General features: G+C 31.6%; 1 protein-coding gene across 1 annotated transcript in view; it reads left to right on the forward strand.

The window, feature by feature from the left end:
* The first annotated feature begins 688 nt into the window (after positions 1 to 688).
* LOC132716246 (uncharacterized) overlaps positions 689 to 18,287 on the forward strand; it is a 35,894-nt gene continuing 18,295 nt past the window's right edge. Inside the window, exons 1-2 of the mRNA XM_060699481.1 lie at positions 689 to 843; positions 1,613 to 1,844. Coding sequence (XP_060555464.1) covers positions 715 to 843; positions 1,613 to 1,844 — 361 coding nt within the window. The 5' untranslated portion in view covers positions 689 to 714. The remainder of the gene's footprint in view (positions 844 to 1,612; positions 1,845 to 18,287) is intronic.

Genomic DNA, 18,287 nt, shown 5'->3' on the forward strand with positions numbered 1-18,287 from the left:
TTGCTCAAAAGATACTGAAGGTCTACGAGTGTACAAGAAAAAGTCATAGACCAATAAAATGGACGCTGGATGGTCCATAGAAGTACAAAGATGTCATTATTTGCATTTACATCAACAACTTCTGAAAGTCTTTGAGTGCTTCAGAACCAGTCGAAGACCATCAAAATGCACTGAAAAAGTAACTAGAAGTCAAAATATAATGTCCATTGGCATCAAAAATTCCTGAAAGTTTGCGTGTGTCCTAGAATGAGTCGCAGACCAACGAAATGGACTCAGGAGTGTCCCTATTCGTTAAAATTGTCTTTAGCTGCATTGGTAAGTCGACGAGTGCCAAAGGATCAGTCGTAGACCAACGAAATAGACTCCTGAGTGTGACTTGAACTCAAAATAGGTTATGTTCCGGTAAAAAACGCTCTCGAGATGAACATTCCAGCAGAGCATTTTACACCTTATTTTGGAATGCGCAACTACATTGATTAGCCAGCTGAACAGAGCATTTTTACACTATATTAAGGAATGTCATGTTAGCTCACCTAGCAAGCTCAGCATTCCATCAGATCAATTTTATACTATATTAAAGAATGCCGCTATATTGTTATGCCAGCTGGGCTTTCAAGCGGAGAATTTTTCACCTTTTTAAAATAATATATTTTAGCAGAGAATTTTATATATATTGATAAAGAATAGATGGCTGCACAATCTACATAACCAGAAATGGAGGTTTGGCGTAACGTCTTCGATCAAAACACGAGGAAGCTCAAAATGTATCTCATCCCCGATGACATTATTGACCTGGACACAGAGTTCGAATTGTTCTCCTTCACTGACAGACGGGATATTAAGGTATAACATCAAATACTTTTATGATACGCTACACTGCACATTGTCTTTCTGATTTAAATTCATCTTTATAGTATTTATACTAAATGCCTGCTAAAATTTTCTTCAGAAATGGAAACAAAATGGAAAAATCCTGAATCATTATAATATTATATGAACCAAGAATCCCAGGGTCAAGAATAAAGTTTGTCCCTGGGATACTTTTATTACAAAGAACCGTGTTTGAAAACATCTTTACAAAGATGTTTTTCTCTTACACCACAAGTGATAGAGCGTAGATAGTATCGGGCATCTAGCTTAGCTAAGCCGACAATATACCTTTTGAAGAAAATTTGGCACTAGTGACAATAGAATATATGTTAAATTATTACATGTACAAGTACACTTTTTTAATGAATAGAATTTTCAAAACGGGTTTTTGTCATTACGAGGACTAACTTCCATAATATCTATAACAGATGGTGTATACAAAAATTAAATACACGTATTCACATTTGGACATTATTTTAATATATTAACTTGAATAGGTTAAGCGACAGTGAGTCTTGTGTGTAGTAACTACCTTTTACTTATCCTTTACTTTATTCAAAGGCTGTTTTATTGTTATTTCAAAAGCTTTATAAAAGTTATAACCAATAAATTTGATAATATTTAAAGATAATTTTGTATGCGGCTACGAACCGTGACCATCTGATATCTGTATCATAATATAAACAGCTTTAAAATGTATATCTACAGTAGATTTATTACAAAAGCAAGTACACTGTTACAGGAAGAGACAAATACAACAAAGAAAAACGAAGCCATTATAACAAAAGTAAGATCAAAAGGCGAAGATGCTTACAAAGACTTCAAAGAACGTCTTAAAATTACAAATCAAAGCAAGCTTGCAGATCTTTTGATTTACTCAGAGAGGGGATTAAGTACAGAGGAGATAGAGCAACAGCTTGACAAAATGTTAGAAGAACAAATAACACGTACGGTATATGGTAAACAAAAAAGAGGTAAGTGAAAGTTTATATGCACAGAAAAGTGTAGGGTCTAGGTGCTTATACTTAGGAGTTACTATTGTTAAGTTATCTTAACTTGTGACTCATTATGTGCAAATGTTTTTTTTTTGTTTCAGTACTTATTGTCCTCATAATATTGTCCTCATTATTTGTTTTCTCAGACTAGTGAATCAAGGAGAGGTGTTGGGTTTCAGCATATCATAATTTATAATCTCCAATTTCGGTGGTAAAAGTGAGCGTCTGACATTAACACATTCTACGTCAAACGTTATTAGTCTGCTCATTTACTGGAGGATACTAAGATGCCTTTCCCTCATGGGTTTGAACGCCACTATGCAATTTGTTATGCACTTCATTCCGCCCAAAATCAGGAAACAACTATAACCGTCGGGTTACCATACAATTCCTGCCGTTTATAATGTCACATGGAAATAACCCCAAATTTCGGTACGTTCCTTTATCCGTTAGTCCAAAAAATATGTTGCGATGATTTATTTAATACATGTAATATTTTCATGAAACATGGCTTAAAAAAAAGCATTTTTGGGGTTATATAGATCTTTAATATGTACATAAACTTGAAATCCTTTTTAAAATGTGATAAGCTCAGTTTTATTTTGTTTTGAGAAAGCATGTTGGTATAAAGAGTATCGTCCGAAGTGATCGTGATTGAGCTATCTATAATTGTCACTGTTTTGTTGTTTTGAGTTATTTTATACTCAAGATGGCCTCACAAAAAAGTGATTATCACGTGTATAACCTGTTAGATGTAAAGTTAGTCTTCAAGAGGCTGGCTAGATATGTTACTGAGCATGCGCAATATGTATACACTTTTAACTTACTTATAGCTGATACTATTAATATAACGTCATATAAGAACAATGTATTAAATGATTTGTGAGTAATTTTTATTAAACAATCTCTAAGTTTCAGCAAACATAGTTAAGCATTATCTACAGGGATATCATTTTGTTAAGTATGCATCATTTTTAATCATTTTTTAAACCATTGTCTGACAAAATACCTATAAGACTGCGTTTACGATAAAGTGAACTTTTTTCTTCATTTTTTTCTGGAGTAGAGATTATATGAATGACTGAATTAATTACTCATTGAGAGTTTTCCCGACGTTTAAGCTCTGAAAAGGATGTTGCATTATTTGCATTTATTAGCTGTGATCAAGGGCATTGCTGATATGGGTAGAATAATGAAGTTTAATCAATACTACTGACGAAACTCCTAGAATAAACTTGCCGTCTCCCCTGCTTTTCCCAGCTCTCATTTTTAAACAGAACGAAATACCCCCTCATCTTTAGTTTCGGAATATTTAAGTGGTCACTGTAAATATATTGCACACTGAAGTGGTTACTGTTACATAAAGTACACCTGGTAGCTGTTATATATGTACGATAAGTGGTTACAATTATAAAAAAAACACACGTTTATGGTGACTGTTATCATACAGCACATTTTTATGGTAACTGTTATCATAAATCACACTTTTATTGTCAGTGTTATCATACAGCACACTTTTATTGTAACTGTTATCATAAATCACACTTTCATTGTCAGTGTTATCATACACCACACTTTTATTGTAACTGTTATCATACAACACACTTTTATGGTAACTGTTATCATACAGTATACTTATATGGTTACTGTTATCATACAGTACACTTTTATGGTAACTGTTATCATACAGCACAGTTTTATGGTTACTGTTATGGTAACTGTTATCATACAGGACATTTTTATGGTTACTGTTATAATACAGTACACTTTTATGGTTACTGTTATAATACATTACACTTTTATGGTTACTGTTATCATACAGCACATGTTAGTGGTAACTTCTTTACTGAGATTTGTGTTGGATAATTGGATATAACGGTAATAAGTATAAGCTATTTGGTAAGTGGAATATAAAGGTTGTATGTATATCTCCTGTCGGCAAGTTGAATATCACGATATATATAGCTTCTCATGACTGTATAGCTTCTGTCTGCAAGTTGAATCAAAGCACTGAATGTACTGATGGGGAGGCTATGACAGACTTTTTAGCTCACCTGTCACAAAGTGACAGGGTGAGCTTTTGTGATCGCTTTTCGTCCGGCGTCCGTCGTCCGTCCGTCCGTCGTCCGTCGTCCGTAAACTTTTACTTTAAATGACATCTTCTCATAAACCACAAGGCCAATTTCATCCAAACTTCACAGGAATGTTCCTTTGGTGGTCACCTTTAAAAATTGTTCAAAGAATTTAATTCCATGCAGAACTCTGGTTGCCATGGCAACCGAAAGAAAAAACTTTAAATATCTTCTTTTAAAAAACCATAAGAGCTAGAGCTTAGATATTTGGCATGAAACATCTTCTAGTGAGTGTCTACCAAGTTTGTTCAAATAAAAGCCCTGGGGTCAAAATTGGCCCCGCCCCGGGGGGTCATTGATTTTCCCTATATGCATATAGTGAAAACTTAAAAAATCTTCTTTTAAAGAACTCAAAGAGCTATGGCTAAGATATTGAGCATCAAACATGTTCTAATAGGTGTCTATCAAGTTTGTTCAAAGAAAAGCCCTGGGGTCAAAATGGCCCCGCCCCAGGGGGTCATTGATTATCCCTATATGCATATAGTAAAAACTTAAAAAATCTTCTTTTAAAGAACCAAAAGAGTTAGAGCTAAGATATTTAGCATGAAACATGTTCTAATAAGTGTCTACCAAGTTTGTTCAAATAAAAGCCCTGGGGTCAAAATTGACCCCGCCCGGGGGGTCATTGATTTTTCCCTATATATGCATATAGTAAAAACTTAAAAATCTTCTTTTAAAGAACTCAAAGAGCTATGGTTAAGATATTTAGCATCAAACATAATCTAATAGGTGTCTACCAAGTTTGTTCAAATAAAAGCCCTGGGGTCAAAATTGGCCCCGCCCCGGGGGTCATAGATTTTCCTTATATGTGTATAGCAAAAACTAAAAAAATCTTTTTTGAAAAAAACCAAATAGCTAGAGTTAAGATATTAAGCATGAAACATCTTTTAGTGAGTGTCTACAAAGTTTGTTCAAATAAAAGACCTGGGGTCAAAATTGGCCCTGCCCCGGGGTCATTGATTTTCCTTATATGTGTATAGCAAAAACTTAAAATCTTCTTTGAAAAAACCCAAATAGCTAGAGTTTAGATATTAAGCATGAAACATATTCTAGTAAGTGTCTACAAAGTTTGTTCAAATAAAAACCCTGGGGTCATAACTGGCCCGGCCCCAGGCGTGTCATTGTTTTTAACTATATGTGTATAGTAAAAACTTTAAAAAAATCTTCTTTTAAATAGCCCAATGAGCTAGAGCTTAGATGTTTAGCATGAAACATTTTCTTATGGGTGTCTACCAAGTTTGTGCAAATAAAAGCCCTTCGGTTAAATTGGCCCTGCAATGTTTTTTTTTTTTTTGGGGGGGGGGGGGTTGGGGCGACCTATATACAGGTGAGCGACCTCAGGGCCATCATGGCCCTCTTGTTAAGACTTATAGTTTCTTTTCTTTTTGCTTAAAATGTGCTGTAATTTCAACTATTACCAAAATAAGAAGATCTGTCCACTGCGCCATTTATCCTTACTGTTGTGTTCAACCATTCATATACTAGTATATGGTTAATATGGTGGACTATTCATTTTGTTTATATTCCAGTACTTTTCATTGAGGTCTACATTCGGACTGTTTATCATGCAAATTTTGAAAAACCTAAACTGCTTATATAAATGACATAATAGCAAGCATGACGACTGTTCATTATAAGAGCACAATATCATTTTACAACTGACGGTTCCTTATCAAAATATTATAGGACTGTTCAGCAAAAATTATTTATGTCATTTTATTATCATTGACTGCAAGTTATGCGTCATTGTTATTGAACATAAAAAATATACATATTTACATGTACCATAACTGATATCAATAAAGATACTGTCTTGTAGGCTACTGTCTTGTGATGAGTATTAATATTCATGCTCTACGAACAGAAAGTTGTCCTCTCCCGAAGCAAATCTCGAATAAAATCACGTTTCAGAAAATTATTCCCATTTCATTACTCGTTGCTGACTAAATATGTCTTGAAAAAATACATATCTACAAAGCTTATTCAAAATTGAATCAACCTAAGTGAAAACTGATCAGGAAGTTATATCTTCTTTTTTTTACCGGCAACACTCAACCAATTTATGGTAGTGTCGTAGCGTAAAATATTTCTGAACAGAAACAAACTCGTTTCAAACAGACGTAGGTTCGATGTTTTAATGAATCCAAATAAAATGGTCTAAAAAATATAATAAAATAATTATACATCTTACAAATACAATTCATATAAAAACAAAATACAATGAAATAACAATATATGCACAATCGACGCGGAATAAGAAAATACAAAAATACATAAGAAATACAATCAATATCTTAGTTTTGATATAATTTCTTACCACAGCGTCTGTATGAAGATATTTACTTATATAAATTCAACTATTTCAATATAAATTGAAATAATTAAAGTAAATGTAGATCTAATGTTAAATGAACTAGTTTAACTATACGTCTGTCAGACTCGTAAGAGATGACTGTAAAGAGTGAGCGGGACAGGAAAAGCAAACAGTGCGCAGAAGTAAAAAAATATTTAAAAGAACCAATGCACATCTCTCTCACATAGAAACATTTACAACAAACAAAACAATTGAACAACAAGTACAACAAAGAACGAGTGACCAGTGTTCACGATATTGCACGGGTGAGATCGACAATGTACATCATTGACGGAAATTGTCGATTTTCCCCCCGGGGGTTAATAGGAAGTTAAAAATTTAGTTAAAAACTGAACCAAAACCGATTAAAAAGCGGGGTGCTAGATGTTTTTTTCCCCTTTAAAAAAAAACATGGAAAGGGCCCGGCTGCCAATTTTTTTATATAAAATTTCCCAAACTGTGACATTAGTTTATTTGATTTGTTTTTAAATTTTAAAATGTATGGGAAAAAAATTTGTTAAAAAGGGTTTTTGGGTTTTAAAAAGTAAATTTTTTTTCAATAATAACAAACATATACAAATTTTATAAAAAACATTTTTAAAACAGGATTTTAAAAGGAAGTCAAAAAAAGCTTATTTTAAAATTTTTTTTTCCTGTTAAAATTGTAAAAAAAAAGAAAATTTATAAAAAGTAAAACAAATTTTTTTGTTTTTTATACCAGTTAAATTAAAAATGAAAATAAAATTTTATAATTAAAGGGGGAGAAAAAAGTGAAATAAGTTAATGAAAAAAACAACAAAGGAAAAGAAAAAAATTTTTGAATAAAAAAAAAATGGGGCGATTATTTTATAAAGAGGAAAAAAAACTTGGAAATTTTTTATTAAAATAATTTTTCAACTTTTTGATATGAACACTCAAAGGGAAATTTTAGTAAAGAAGAATCATTAATTTGAAAAAAAGTTTAAAAAACCCCTAAAAGGGGAAAGAGAAGTTTTGGGCAAAAATTGTCCCTTTTAATGGGAAAGATAAAGGGAGTTTTTTTCACGGCCCAAAAGTTTTGTGATGATTTTTTTTTATTAAGAAAAAAAGGAAATTTTTACTTATTTTTTCAATATAAATTAATTTTATTTTTTTTGTGGGTTTTAGGAAAAATTTTTTCAATTTTGGATGTAAAAACCTTTTGTATTTTTATTAATTATTGTTACATAAGAGACAAATTATAAATCAATGATAATATAGTAAAGGATGAATTAAAAGAATGTTTGAATTATGAAAGCACGTGATCAACGTTCGTAAGTACACCAATTTATATTGTTTATGAAATTATGTAAGGAGTTTAGGCAAAGACAAAAACCCGGCTGTGTGCTAGAATATATATTCATGTACAAGATCAAATATTTTGGCATTTGTTTCATCGCTGTGACCTCTATCGCCAATAACAGTATAGTTGACAATGTAACTGTTGTTATTTGTTTGAAGCTGTTCCTTGAATATGGCTTCACTGGCGGGAAAAATTTGATTACAATTAAAAAAAAAAGTGGCATGAATCTCAATCTTCACCGCACTGACAGAAGGGGTCATCAATATATGTTTTTAGAAAAGAGATTCTTCCTTTAGAATGCTGCAATGGGTTCTAAGTCGTGTGGGGACTTTTTCGGTTTACCGTTTTTGGTAATAGTATATGGGTACTTTTGAGAAAGTGTTAAAATTTAAATTTTTTTTTAAATGTGCCCAAAGTTTTTTTAATTTTTTTTAATTTTTTGACTTCCAAAAGGTAGTTGGGTTCCCCTCACTTGTAAGGGAAAGGAAGAAAAAAATTTTTGAGAAAAATTGAGTTTTCAATGTTGTTTTTTTGGGGATTATGGCCATTTTTTAAGATTTTAAGGAAATGACATTCAAAAGATTCAGGGATAGAGAAAAAATTTTAAAAATTTGGGGGTACCAGGGAAATTTTTCATTTTTTTAGTTAAAAATTATTTAATTTTTTGTTTAAAACCTTTTTAGTTTAAAAGGGTTTTAAAACCCGTTTTTTGTACAGAAATTTTATAGTGGGAACTAATTTGGTGGCTCCAATTATGATTCGACTGGGTTTTTAAATTTTTTCTGTTTTCCCAAATTTCCATTTTTTCCTTTTTTTTCATTTTGTTTGACCCCTTCCTTTGTCAAAGCTTTCGACAAAATTCAAAAGTGAACCCAAAGAACTTTTAAGCTTAAAAAAGCAAATTGAAGAAAAGTGCTGTAATCAAACAAAAGAAATGGATAAAGAATAAAATCAAAATGAACACCACTAAGAAAAATTATTTTTTGTTTGGTTGTAAAACCCCAAATTTGGGAAATGTTAATTAAAGAAAATTGATATTCCCCCGGGGGAAAAAAAATTCAAAAAGTTTAGTGTCATAAGATTCTTAAAGGGGCCTACTTAGACGAAAGGGGGAAGATTCTCAAAAACATGTTAAGACCCCCAAATGTAGAATGCCCTTTTTAAAATTATTTTTTTAGAATAAAGAAACATTCGCAAAAATTTTTGACTCCGGAGCACAAAAAATCCCGGGATTGTCGGGGGTTTAAAATTTAACATTTGGATTTTTTTCAACCCCTATTTATTGTTTGGCATTCAGAAAGAGTTTACAGAAATTTACAAAGGCGTTATTCTAAAGGAAATATGTTGCGCTTAACCTTTGTTTTTTGGCAACGCGGAAACATATGAGATAGTTTCCCATTAGAACTCTATTGTTGGGAACTGGCATTGGTTACCAAATTTAAAGGCTTAGGATCAATTTTAAAAATAACTATATAACAAATTTTGTATAAAAAAACTGTTTTAATGGGGCATGGCTCCGGTTTTATCTAAACAGGAAAACTTGTAGACCCACCAAAGGCCTGTACATTAAAAAAGACCCCAGAATCTATTCAAAGATAATGCTTTGATAATATGAGATTAAATTTTGCTGTTCCCTATTAACCAAAAAAAAAAAGAAAAACAAAATTTTAAAACACAGGGGGGAAAGTAAATTTGAGTTACCGTGTTTCAACTACTCTGGCGAATTAAAATTGTCCTCTGAATCTATAAAGGAACAGTCTCTCGACTTTGGGACATTGTTTCCAAGAGAGGGAAAAAAAAATGTGTCAAAAACCTTACTATATTTTAGAGGGGATTTTTGTATACCGGCATTGTTGTTAAAGGATTGTGGAAAATAACTGCTTTACTTTTTTAAACAGTTTTTTAATAACTTAATTATTTTACACGGCTTATATTATTTAAACTTATTTTTTATGTTAGTACATATTTGTCATGGGCTTGTTTTTCTTTTATCTATATTGTTTTCACATTTACTTATTATATTATTCCTTTTTTATGTAAACAACGCCATTGGGGGGGGGAATATGGTAATATAAAAAAATAAGGCGTTTTAATTAAAATAGAAAACATTTTCAGTTTCAGTTTTCAAAATTGTCCAATACGACGGTCTGCAATGTGCTTAATATTGGCCCTAATTAAAGGGAAAGAAAGTTTAAATAGTTTTTTATGGGGACTTTTCTTGTGCTAGGGTAAATTTTTAAAAGTTTCCCATAGATTAATTGATTTTCTTTTGCAAAAGCTTTTGTGGGTTTGTAATATAAAGTATTAGTGTTACAACACAGACCGGTATGTTTGAACCAAACGTATCTCCAAAGGATGTTTTATGAATTCATTACTTTCAAGAAATTGCGAATTATATTTCATAAAAAAAAAGAGTGGATGAATTATGTGGAATCGGATGTTTATTTTAAAATTTAGTTAAAGATTTGATTTATGTTTTGATTCGGGATTGAAACTTGACAAAGGGGCCAAGTATCTGCCCAAATACTTTATTGTTATTTTAAGTGGGGTCTGAGGTTCATGAATTTCAGCAAGTGGGTGGTAAGGGTTAATATTTTTTAAAAACGATAAAGAGTTTTAAAGAAGATGTTTTACATCCAGCAAAAACAGTCTAATGATTGATGTGTATGGGTCCAAGGGGCAAACGGTCATTTGATATTAGACAAATAAAACCCAAGAGTTCCCCAATTTTGAGGCCTTGAGGAAACACTAGCGTTGATATTAAGTTAAGTTGAAAGAAAGATCCAAGAAGTACAAACTCGTTGTTTGTCGAAATTCAGTTTAAATAGTCTGTTGAAAGGCCATTCAAGAAGTTTACCCCAAATATATAAACCTGGTTAAAGATAATTTTGTATTAGACCTTGTTTGGCCAGGGAACCCGATCAAAGCTGTTTGAAATACTCACAAAAAATACAGGCTCGTAAACTTCCTTTTATTTGCCTTTCATCAAAGAGGCTTGGACAGGAAAACAAGTAGATAAAAATTGAAGTCGAGTTAATTTTACAGTAGAATCTTGGGCAAACAAATCCAGGGGGACTGGAGTTGAAGAAAATTTAAGCACAACCCCCCGGGTTTTTTTTTTTTTTTTTTTTAGGGGAAAACGTGTTACAGTAATGCGGTTTTTTATTTCGAGTTAACGTATATGGAATTTAAAGATGGAGGATTAATTTGTTGGAGGCGGCAGGTAGTTGATTTTTATTCCGGTCCATTACATACAAGTAGTTTAGGTTTCTCAAAAAAGATGTTTTTGTGCCTTTGGCTTTGTTAGGAAACAAAGAATCCGTATCTAGTTTTTCATATATTTTCTTTCAGACCCTGCCACGCAAAGGGATTTATCGCTTATCTGTCTCATTAAAAAAAAATGGCAGATTGGGACCCCAGTTCTTATGGAAAATTTTTGGATCAGGACCAAAACGGCATTTTTTCTCCATTCCGGGGACATTAATTTTTATTGCATTGGGCCTAGTTAAAATTATGGCAAAACGTTAGTTCCTTTTTATGTTGGGGAAACGTTTAATAAAAAAGTTCAAAATTGGCACCAGTTGAAACCTATTTGTTTTTCCATTGATTGGTAAAAATGCGTTTTTGGAAAAAAAAAAACCCAAAAAAAAACAATATTTTACATTTATAGAGGCGGAACGAATTGGATGCAGGATTTAACAGGCATGACCTAGCGATTTGTATCCGATGTTTGTTTCAGTTTAATTTTCCCCGCAGCATTTTTTCGGTTTAACAGATTTTAAAGCTTCGTAATTTTCTTAATAATCTTAATTACTAAAAGTAAGAAAATGGTATGAAGTTTTACATAGACTTTTAAAAAATTTCCTTCTTTTGTGAGCGAAAATTGGTCCTTGGCTATTTTGTCCGTCCAGTTTGTACACATTTTGTGTGTTGCCCAATTCTCAATTTGCCGTCAAGTTTAAAAACCTACTTGAAAACTAAATTGTTATTGAAAAATTTTTACATGGACTTTTTACCCCAATTAAAGTTGATTCCAAAATTGTTTCGTTTTGCAAATCGGATACGGGAAAAACAAAAAAAAAACATAAGATTTGGACAAAAGGCAATGGTTAAAATTTAAAAAGGGGACCCTTCATTGGGAAAAAACCAAAAAAAAAGCATTCCAAACCAAAATCATTTGATTTCCTGGGCTTCATTCGAAATGCTTCTTTTGTTGGAAAGTTTTTTTCGATTATTTTTGTCATTATTTAAGATTTAAAAAAAAGTCCTTTTTATTATTTTCAGGGACAATTCCTGTTATAGCAGAGTATTCATGTTCTGAAAAAAGAAAAACCCAAAATATTTGGGAAAAAGTTATAAGAGTATAAAATTAAAGAGGTTCAAAAGGGGGACAATTTTTTACCCCAATATCTTCTCTAGTTGAGTCTGGGATGGTGGTTTAAACATAATAGTGGCCAGAGGTCGGGGGGATAAGGCCGTCGACTTCAAATTATGGAAAACCCTTGACTGTCTCTTATGTTGAATCAATTTTTTTATTTGCTATTTGTTGGAATGGATTGATTTACTATAATTTGTCGTTTAAGCATGTTAAACATGGTGCCCAATATTTACATTCATATTATCTTTTCCAAAAACTACCACCGCTGGAACTTGTTCAAAAACAGCATGAGTTAATTTGTCAAATAATCATGATAAAACATCTGTGGCAGGAAACAAAAAACCATGTTTTAACCTTGTCCCAAAAGGTAACATGATACTTGTTTTTCAAAACAAACATGTTTAAAACTTGTCGGGGAAGTATTTTTTTTTTTCATTGAATGGGACTTTGTGCAAACGAAATGTTTTAACCTTGGTTTCAAAAAATTTGTTCATGATGACATGTTGCAAAAACAGGCATGTTTTAAAAAACTTGTCAAAATTATCGTGATGGACTTTTGCTCCATGGATAACTTTGAGAAGTTAACATTCGTGTTTTTGCCACCCAAGTCAATCACGATTTACTTTGACAATTAGGGCATGTTTTGTCTGCACCAAATCCATTTCAGGATATTTTTTTTACAAGTTAAAAAAACATGTTGTCTTGCCAAAAAAGTTCAATTTCATGAAAATTTTGAACAAAGTTAAACATGGGTCGTTTTCAGCAAAATTCAATTTTCCAGATACTTTGAAAAAGTTTTAAACGTTATTTTTGCAAAACAAGTCATTCACGGATACTTTTGAGCAAAACATTTAACATCTTTTTTTGCCCACATTGTCAGTGCATGATATTTTGACAAGGTAAAAAACATGCTGTTTTTGGAACAAGGTTTCAGGCATTAAATTTTACTTTGACAAGGGGGAACAGGGATTGTAAATTTTTGCCAACATGTTAACATTGCTTCAAACGGGGGGGGACAAGATATAATTTTTCATCGTTTTCCACCATGATAGGCAAAAAAAACAATGGATCACATTAAGGAGACCAATTTTCCAGGGGGGCGTCCATATTCAATTCATCTTTTCAATTTTACCTTAAGCCTCGTTTAAGTTGGGGAAATTTTCCTTCATGGACTTTTGGGATTTCTTTGTATGGGGGAATCTATTTCAAAGCTAATTTACGGAAGGTTCGGTGGTTCTAGTCAGCGCTCGTTTGTCTGGAAAATGGTGTTCACAAGGGTATTTCTGGGGGTATTTTCTTTACCAACTGAAAGCAGGGATGTTTTCCCCACCATGACTTCAGTTGTCGTTTGAAACTTAAAAAATCCAAAAAGAAAGGCCAAAAAAACCTTTAACCAAAACAAAATTAGAGTTAACAGAATCCAAAAAGAAATTCCAAACACCAAAACAAAATTTTAAAATGTTCATAAAAACAATTTTTAAAATTTTTACTTTACAAAAAAAATACATTATGGTAGTATGGAAATTTCCAAAAAAAAATAGAAATTTGAAGGGTTGGCAGTATTTGCTTTTTCAGTTTTTAAAATAAACTAGTTTTTAATCATTCTTAGGGTATTGGTCTGCTGGTAAATTGTGTTCTTTTGGACAGCCTTAATCTATGGGGTTCATGCAGGGGGCTTTTCCAAAATTACCTCGCCGATTACCCCCTCTCAAAATTTTTTCATTTTGTTTTAGTTTCACTTCCATTTGTATTTCTCGTTTAGGGGACATGCAAATTTCTTTTAAAACCTGGGGGTTAAATTTATTTGGCCGCGTTTCTTAGGAATGGCCAAATTACCGTTGGTCTCGGTTTGAAGGGTTTCCATGATAAAAACCGCCAATATGAACACATCCACAACAGGTGTTAAAAAAAAAATCTGAAGTGTACCCAGTTTTTTATGTTATCGTGGGAATTCTGCGGAAGGCCGGTTGCTGGGAAGGTGTTTTCCGTTGTTGGGACTTTCTGTTTACAGGATTCTTTTTTCTCTATTTTTTATTTACTTAATAGGATTTTATAATTGTGTTTTATTGGCAATTCAAAAAGGCAAATATTTTTTTCGTCTCTTCACATTACATTCGATTAAAAGTTACTGTTGTTTGTCGTGAAAAACCAGTACCTTACCTAGGACATAAACTTATTCTGCAAAAAAAAAAAAGTCTTTCAATCTGGAAAAACTTAAAAGTAAGAAAAATAGGCAAAAACATAGAACTTTTTTTTCTGCTGAGGAAAAAAAAGTTTTAATACAACCTTTTCAAGGAATGTATTAAATTAAGAAAAAGTATGAGTTATTTCATTAAAAAAGATAATGGGGGGGAATACACGAAACTTTGTTTGAAAAATTTGGCAAGTAATTCTTAACTTGTAACAGAAAAATCTGGATAAAACTTAAAAACCAAAAATTGGATCAAAGTCCTCGCTAGGGGTTCTTAATGCTTGTTTAAACCCTTTAAAAATTAAAACCTCCGCCTCTTTATACTTTAAAAACATTGTTATTATTTCAAAACGGCATTTTTTAACCACAGGGGGAAAAAATAGGTTTCAAAACTGGAACATTTTACTTTTTTATAAAACGTTTCTAACATTTTTTAAAGGGGGGACTAAAACGTTATTTGTAGATTTTAACTTTTATTTATGGGCATTGCTAAAATAATGGGTCGGGAAAATGGAAGAAATGCGTTGGATCTTCTCGATTTTCAAATTTTTTTAAAACTTGGCAAAAATCTGCCACCATTTTAATATTTGTGGACACACTATAAGACAGACAACCATACCAATTTCTTGCGATTATGGGGGGCAAGGGGTCTGAAGAAACTTTAATATGGGACTAAGGGATAAACCGGATTTCTGTTCCTAAAAAACAAGACAAAAAAAGCACAAAAAAAAACATTCTTTTTTATAAAAAACTAAACCAAACTAACTTAGGTATATTGACCCTTAATTTTTAAAAAATTCCAACCATACCTCTCTTTCCCATAAAAATAAACCTCATCTTAAAAAAAAAATTTTCTATAACTTAAACCGAAAAAAGGGCGGGATTCCGTTGTAAAAACACGTTTCCTTACAGTGGATAAAGTGTTTGTTATCAAGAACAAGAAGTTGTAAACCATGTTGATGAATAAAAAATTTTTTTCCATTACTTTATTAAGAAGTGGCTAAGAAGTGGAAGATTTGGTTCTATTTTAATTAAGAAAATATTTTTGAGGAATCTTCCCATTTTTTTTATTTAACAACAAGCACCATGACTGGGCTAAATTTCCCACTGTTTTGAAGGAACTTCACCAGACTGTAAAGGGGAAAATGATTTTAATAGGCAAAACTTAGTGTTGGCAAGTTTTTGAGAGATTTCTTTTAGGGAATTTTTATTGTTTTATTTTTTTTTGAAGTCTAAGGGGAACCTTTACCAGGGTTAACCAGGAGTTTGCGCATTAAGATACGTAGGGTTTAACCTTCGACCATTTCAGGGGGCCCAATAAAGGATTGATCAAAACCGTCAGTGCTTATTGAATGGTGGTTACAGATAGCGTGTTTTGGAAAAAAAAAGGAAAAAAAAAAAAAAAGGAAAAAAAAAAAGAAAAAAAAAAAAAACAAAAAAAAAAAAACACCTTTTTTCTTTGCCGGGTTTAAAATGTTTCCAAGTGTTTGTAAAAAAATTTGGAATTTACGAAATTTCCTCTTATTGGGGACCGCCCTAATTAATTTTTTAGAACCACAAATTTAATTAGGTTTTATTAAAAAAAAAAAAAATTATTCAAATTTAAAAACATGGAATCCAACTTTCAGCGGGGGCGGGGGGCACAATATCGTTTTTTCAAATCAAAGTTGTCCGGTAATATTGTTGATGAATCTCCCGAATGCTTGACTGTAAGTCATTGTCGGTATTATTACCATGCCTTTTTTTACTTTGTTGTTTTTTAAAAAAAAAGGCCTCTTGTTTCTATATATATATTTTTTATTGTATCTGTATTTGAAAAAATTTTGAAAATTTCTACTTAACACATGGCCCTTTCCCCCCAAAAATTTATGGATCGTTTTTCCTAGAAATTGGGAATAAACTTTTCTTTTAAAATTTACAACAATTACGGGGGGGATCATTCATTTGATTTAAAAGAAACTGATTATTTTTTGGCGCCTTTTCCTCTGAAATAATATTTTCCTTGTTAAAAAAAACATATTTGGGAACCCACATTTTCTGTCATTTTTAAAACTGTTCACTATACTTCCGATTTTTGTTTGTACAGGAAAACAACATGTTTTTTATTGTGTTTTCTAATTAATTTTGGATCTATTTTTAAAATCCCAGTTTGTAATGAAAATCCCCACCACCGGGTAAACGGGAACTTACGTAGGGTTCTTTGGTCATTGTTTTTTTTATACCCCAAATAGTTTTGAATGTTTTCCTATTGGGGGATTAAAATGAGGGCGGATTTAGTTAAACTAAAAAACAAAAGTGGTGTATAAAATTTCCCTGGGACGCTGTTCTTTTAATTACTTTAATTATGAAAGATTTAGTTGAATTACTATAGGACTTTTCCACCACAACATTATTTCTAAAAAACAAAAAAAGCCCAATAATGGTTTTAAATTTATTTCTTTATTTTTTCAAATTAAAGATCAGGAGTAGGGAATCTATTTTCCCATTGTCAGACGTATTTTTTTTAAAAAAAAGGATACTTTTATGTTAAAAAAAAAGTTTGATTGATGAAAAAATATGTGAGATTGAAAAAAATATGGAGTTAAATTTGTTTTTTTTTTTTATTTTTCCAATGTAAAAATGTATTTCTTTGTTGCTGGAAAAAATTTTGTCGGAGGGTCCTTTTAACCGTGTTATTTTGTAGGTTAAATTTTAATGTTTTTTGGAGGGATAAAATGGTTTCAAGAATTATAAATGTTTTCAAAAAAATATATGTTAATTTTCACCATCCAGGGGGAATTCTTAAAGGTTAAAATTATGCAAAAAATTAATATAAAAACTAAACAGCTATTTAAATTTGATTATAAGCGGTTTTTATTGGAGGCGGGTTTTTTTGCGTTACAGCCTCCTAGGGGTTCTTTAATGAAGTAGTTAGTTCATTTAGTTATTCACGCAAGGGGGCATTGATCCAAAGCGAACAGTTTACACCATTAATATTTGTCTCTTTTCTTTTTAATTATCAAGGCCAATTTAATGAATTTATTTAAATTGCATGATAAATTTTTTACGAGGTGTTTGGCAACGTTCTTAGTTAATGGACCCGCATTAAAAACCGGTTTGGTCCGCTGCGAGTTAATTTTCGGGGGGGGGGGGAAAATTGTTTTTCAAACAAATTAAAAAAAACCCAAATATTTTTCAAAAAATAAATTTCAAAATATTCAGTACTTTTTACAATAAATGCGTTTTGTTTATTCATTTTTTCCCCCAATATAGTAGTTAAAAAAAGTATTAAGGGTTTTAAAATTTTCAGAAACTTATTTTATGAAACCGACTGTAATTGGACCGATTTAAACCAGACCCGCCAGTAAAAAATCCACTTACTCAAACATTTTATTAAATTTTAGGAAAAAGTTTAAACCCAAGCGGTTTTCTCTGAGAGGAAATTATGAAACTTTAACCCCAGAACCAGGCAAGTATTTGGGATGGTTAGAAAACAAAAAAAACTTGTTATTTTAACTTGTTTAAAATTAACAGTAATAACAGTGTTGATGAGTATCAAGCTAAAAATATCGAGGCCGGATTAACCGCTGCAAGAAAAGATTTGATGAACCGGTTCTACGTGAAAAATATTGCAAATCTGGTATTTTTAAATTATATATTTCAATCTGAACCAAAAAACAAAACAAAATATCCTTTATAATATTACGGTCAACGGTCCGTTGGTTTTGTTTTGATTATTTTTCCTTTTGGGAACGTAATCCCTAACGTTGATAAATTAAACCCAATTTAAATTTTCAAAAAAATTCACGTATTGTTGTTTTGATTTTTTTTTATAAAATCCTTCAAGTATTATAAAAAATTTTTTGAGCCTACACTTAAACATTATATTTTTTGTTTGTAAGGAAAAACTGGAGTTCACCTTTTACCTGAAGGGGGAACATAAAACATGTTAGCTTTAATGAATAATACAATTACATCTTTCATTGTGTTTTTAACAATAAAGATTAATTTCAAACAATTTTTTACTTGTAAATTTATTTAGGTTCAATTGTTATGCAGGGGACTATG

The sequence above is a fragment of the Ruditapes philippinarum genome, unplaced genomic scaffold (genome assembly GCF_026571515.1).
Source record: "Ruditapes philippinarum isolate M1 unplaced genomic scaffold, ASM2657151v2 ctg14851_1_1_1_1, whole genome shotgun sequence".
Classification (NCBI taxonomy): domain Eukaryota; kingdom Metazoa; phylum Mollusca; class Bivalvia; order Venerida; family Veneridae; genus Ruditapes; species Ruditapes philippinarum.